This window comes from Dendrobates tinctorius, unplaced genomic scaffold (assembly GCF_039654945.1).
Source record: "Dendrobates tinctorius isolate UK_male_01 unplaced genomic scaffold, ASM3965494v1 ptg000044l, whole genome shotgun sequence".
Classification (NCBI taxonomy): domain Eukaryota; kingdom Metazoa; phylum Chordata; class Amphibia; order Anura; family Dendrobatidae; genus Dendrobates; species Dendrobates tinctorius.
The window spans coordinates 32,684,928-32,688,534 of NW_027361712.1; the positions used below are offsets into that span (position 1 = coordinate 32,684,928).

At 40.0% G+C, this 3,607-nt stretch overlaps 1 protein-coding gene across 1 annotated transcript; it reads right to left on the reverse strand.

Moving 5' to 3' along the window:
* Positions 1–958: 958 nt before the first annotated feature.
* Positions 959–1,942, reverse strand: LOC141089252 (olfactory receptor 6E1-like). The gene has a single exon (XM_073575559.1). The coding sequence runs from the start codon at positions 1,940–1,942 to the stop codon at positions 959–961; it is 984 nt and encodes a 327-aa protein (XP_073431660.1).
* Positions 1,943–3,607: the final 1,665 nt, after the last annotated feature.

Consider the following 3,607-nt stretch of genomic DNA (forward strand, 5'->3'; position numbering starts at 1 on the left):
ATAGAAGGCTTTGTAAATATAATATTTCAGAAGTGTTACAAGTTTTTCACTGGAGTCCAGTAGCTTTGTCACTGGCTACAAAGAAAGTCTAAACATAGCCTTAAAGGAAGTCTGCTAGCTCAAACTAAAAGATTAAAAGATTATTTTTAGTACTTACCATAAAATCCCTTTCTTGTAGCCTTTATTGGGCGACACAATACCTGCCATTAGATGTTTAATTTTCATTGTGGATTATGACTTCTTGTTCTGTTCCGCTGTACTATTCTTAGTTATATAGCTTTTCCTACTGCTTTCTCATTAACTAGTGTAGTCCAGTATCTGTAAGGGAAGATCTGAATTTTTCATTAAGTGTAATCCTTAGTGACAGCTTCCCGTTGGCAGCAGTATATGCCAATGGTTTCCTTTGGCTACGAGAAAGGGCTTTCTTGGTAAGTACTGAAAATCCTTTTTTTTTGGCTGAAAATTGGACAAGTTTTCTTACATGGTCATGTGAACTTAGTTTGTAGTAAAGAAGTTTATCTGTCAGCAGCATTTCACCCCCTAAACTATTCATATTTGCATGTTCATGGCCAGTCCTTTCCTCTGTTATTGAAAAATCAGCCTTTGAATTAATATGCAAATTAGGCTTAATATCTGAAGCCTGTGCCACTCCAGCTCTATTTCTCACACAGCACCACCTCCTCCTGGCTTGACTGACTGTTCCTTTGCATAAAGTCACAAAGTATAGAGACTGTTAGTCAAGCAGGAGAAGGCGTGGAATAGAGCTGGAGTGACCAAGGCTTCAGAGAGCTCTGCAAATAGCTCTTGAGACTACAAATAGCTATTCATTTACATATCAATTGAATGGTTGATGTCCCGGTAATGAAGGAACGAACTGTTCATGTAAATGTATTTGAAAGGAATTTGTCACATGCCCATATAATTAGTTTGGTGATGAAATCCTGCTGACAGGCTCTGTTTAGTATTTTTGATGCTGTATATTTTTGTTATTGTGCTCTATGCTTTTAGAGAAATATTTTTTCCTATTCATTGTGCGTTTTAATGCCTCTTTAAAGGTCTTATTTCTAAAACTATAAATGAAAGGATTAAGAAGAGGAGTAAGTATGCAGTTAAGTAATGCCACAATTTTGGTGGAATCTATCCTTGAATTTTTGTAGGGACGGACGCACATGAAGATGCAACTCCCATACACTATGAATACTACTGTAAGATGGGATGCACAGGTGGAGAAAGTTTTCTTTTGTCCAGCTACAGATGAAATTTTTGAAATTGCAAATATAATGCAACCATAGGAAACCATCGAGAAAAACAATGATCCTAATACCAAGGATGATGCCAGTATAAGGTCCATCATTTCAATAAAATGCGTGTCGCCACATGCCAGCTTCAGCAGAGGAGCAACATCACAAAAGTAATGGTCAATAACGTTTGAGCCACAAAATGGCAAACGGAATGTGAGGATGGTTTGAGCAATTGTGTCAAAAAAACCACCCATCCAAGAGGATATGATCAACTTAAAGCAAAGCTGTGGTTTCATGATAGTTGAATATCGTAGCGGATGGCAGATAGCCACGTACCGATCAAAAGACATTGTGGCTAGGAGCAAGAATTCTGTGGTGCCCAGGAGAAAGTAGACATATGATTGCGCAAGACATCCATGAAAAGTAATAGTTCTACTACCAGTAATTAAATTGTAGACCACTTTAGGAACAATTGAAGATGAAAAACTAATATCTAACAGAGCTAGGTTACTAAGAAAGAAATACATAGGGGTATGAAGCTTAGCATCAATCACACTAACTACAATTATCGTTACATTCCCTATTAAGGTAATTACATAGCATGCAGAAAGGACCGCAAACAGCAAGATTTGTAACTGGTAGCTCAGTGGTATCCCCAGAAGAATAAATTCTGTAACTGATGTCACATTTTTTCTGTTCATTGTATAGAAGATCCTATAAATAAAGATAAGATCATGATATTTTTGAGCAAAAGTACTAAAAAAATCATAAAAATCATACAAATTGTCATCAATATTACTTTATGTATGCAGATGTACTGTAGCTGGTACCAGTTGACAAATGAGCGGATTGATCCACAGAGGATCGAATCGAGTCAAATTTCCTGATATCACTGGATCCATGCAAATATGATCTCTTTTGAATTCGATTCACAATTTGCAAAAAAAAAAAATGCCTTGCTGACATTTTAGCAATCAGTTATAATAATAATCCCCTCATCACTCACATCTCTGATTTCCCAGCTTATCTCTGATCATCATCCGATGCTCTTCTTTCTGCCGTTGTGTACCATCTCTGGCCTCTTCAATGTTCAGTGGGTACGGAAAGTATTCAGACCCCTTTACATTTTTCACTCTTTGTTTCATTGCAGCCATTTGGTAAATTCAAAAAAGTTCATTTTTTTCCTCAACTGTTTTTTCTTTTTTAATAAATTTGCAAAAATTTCAACATTTCTGTTTTTTTTCAGTCAAGATGGGGTGCAGAGTGTACATTAATGAGAAAAAATTACCTTTTTTGAATTTACCAAATGGCTGCAATGAAACAAAGAGTGAAAAATTTAAAGGGGTCTGAATACTTTCCGCACTCACTGTAGACCAGGACTTCTGGCCGTAATCAGGCATTGGGAGTCACTGCAAGTCATAATGTCGCTACGTTGAGATGTCAGGACTTGTGCCGTGACATTGCAATGTGCAGTGATGGGGTAGGAAGTGCTGGCATATAGAGAAGATGATGGAGATGCAGTGTATGATGACAGAAAGGAGAAGACCAGATGGCTGGTAGCAGGCATTGGGTAGGCTGGAGAGGTGAGCAATGAGGTATTAGGTTTTTTGTGTTTTTTTTCAACTTACATTTATTATGCTCTGGGATTTGGAGAGACCGAAGAGCATAATAAGAAACTTTCAACTGCATTTAAGGGGAATCTGTCACCCCATTTTTGGACTATCAGCTGCCGGCACCACCATCAGGGACTTATCTACAGCATTCTGTAAAGCTGTAGATAAGCCCCCGAGGTAACCTGAAGGAGAAGAAAAATTAGTTATATTATACTCACCCAGGGTCGGTCCGGAGGGTGTCGCGGTCCGGTCCGGTGCCTCCCATCTTGTAGCAATGACGTCCTCTTCTTTGCTTCCCGTCACGGCTCCAGTGGAGGCGCACTGCTCTGCCCAGTTGAGGGCAGAGCAGAGTTCTGCAGTGCGCAGGTGCTGGACCAGGTCAGAGAGGTCTGGCGCCTGCGCGCTGCAGTGCTTTACTCTGCCCTCATCAGGTCAGATAAAGTACGCCTGCTCTGGAGCCGTGCCGGGAAGCAAAGAAGAGGACATCACCGCTACAAGATGGGAGGTGCCGGACCGCGAGACCCTCTGGACCTGAACAGGAACCCGGAGTGAGTATAATACAACGTGTTTTTCTTCTCTTTCAGGTTACATCGGAGGCTTATCTACATCATTACGGAATGCTGTAGATAAGCCCCTGATGGTGGTGCCAGCAGCTGATAGTCCAAAAATGGAGTGACAGATTCCCTTTAATTATACACAGCCTGTTGCCGGGAACATTTTATGTCAATGTATGATGAGCCACAGCTTTCTAGT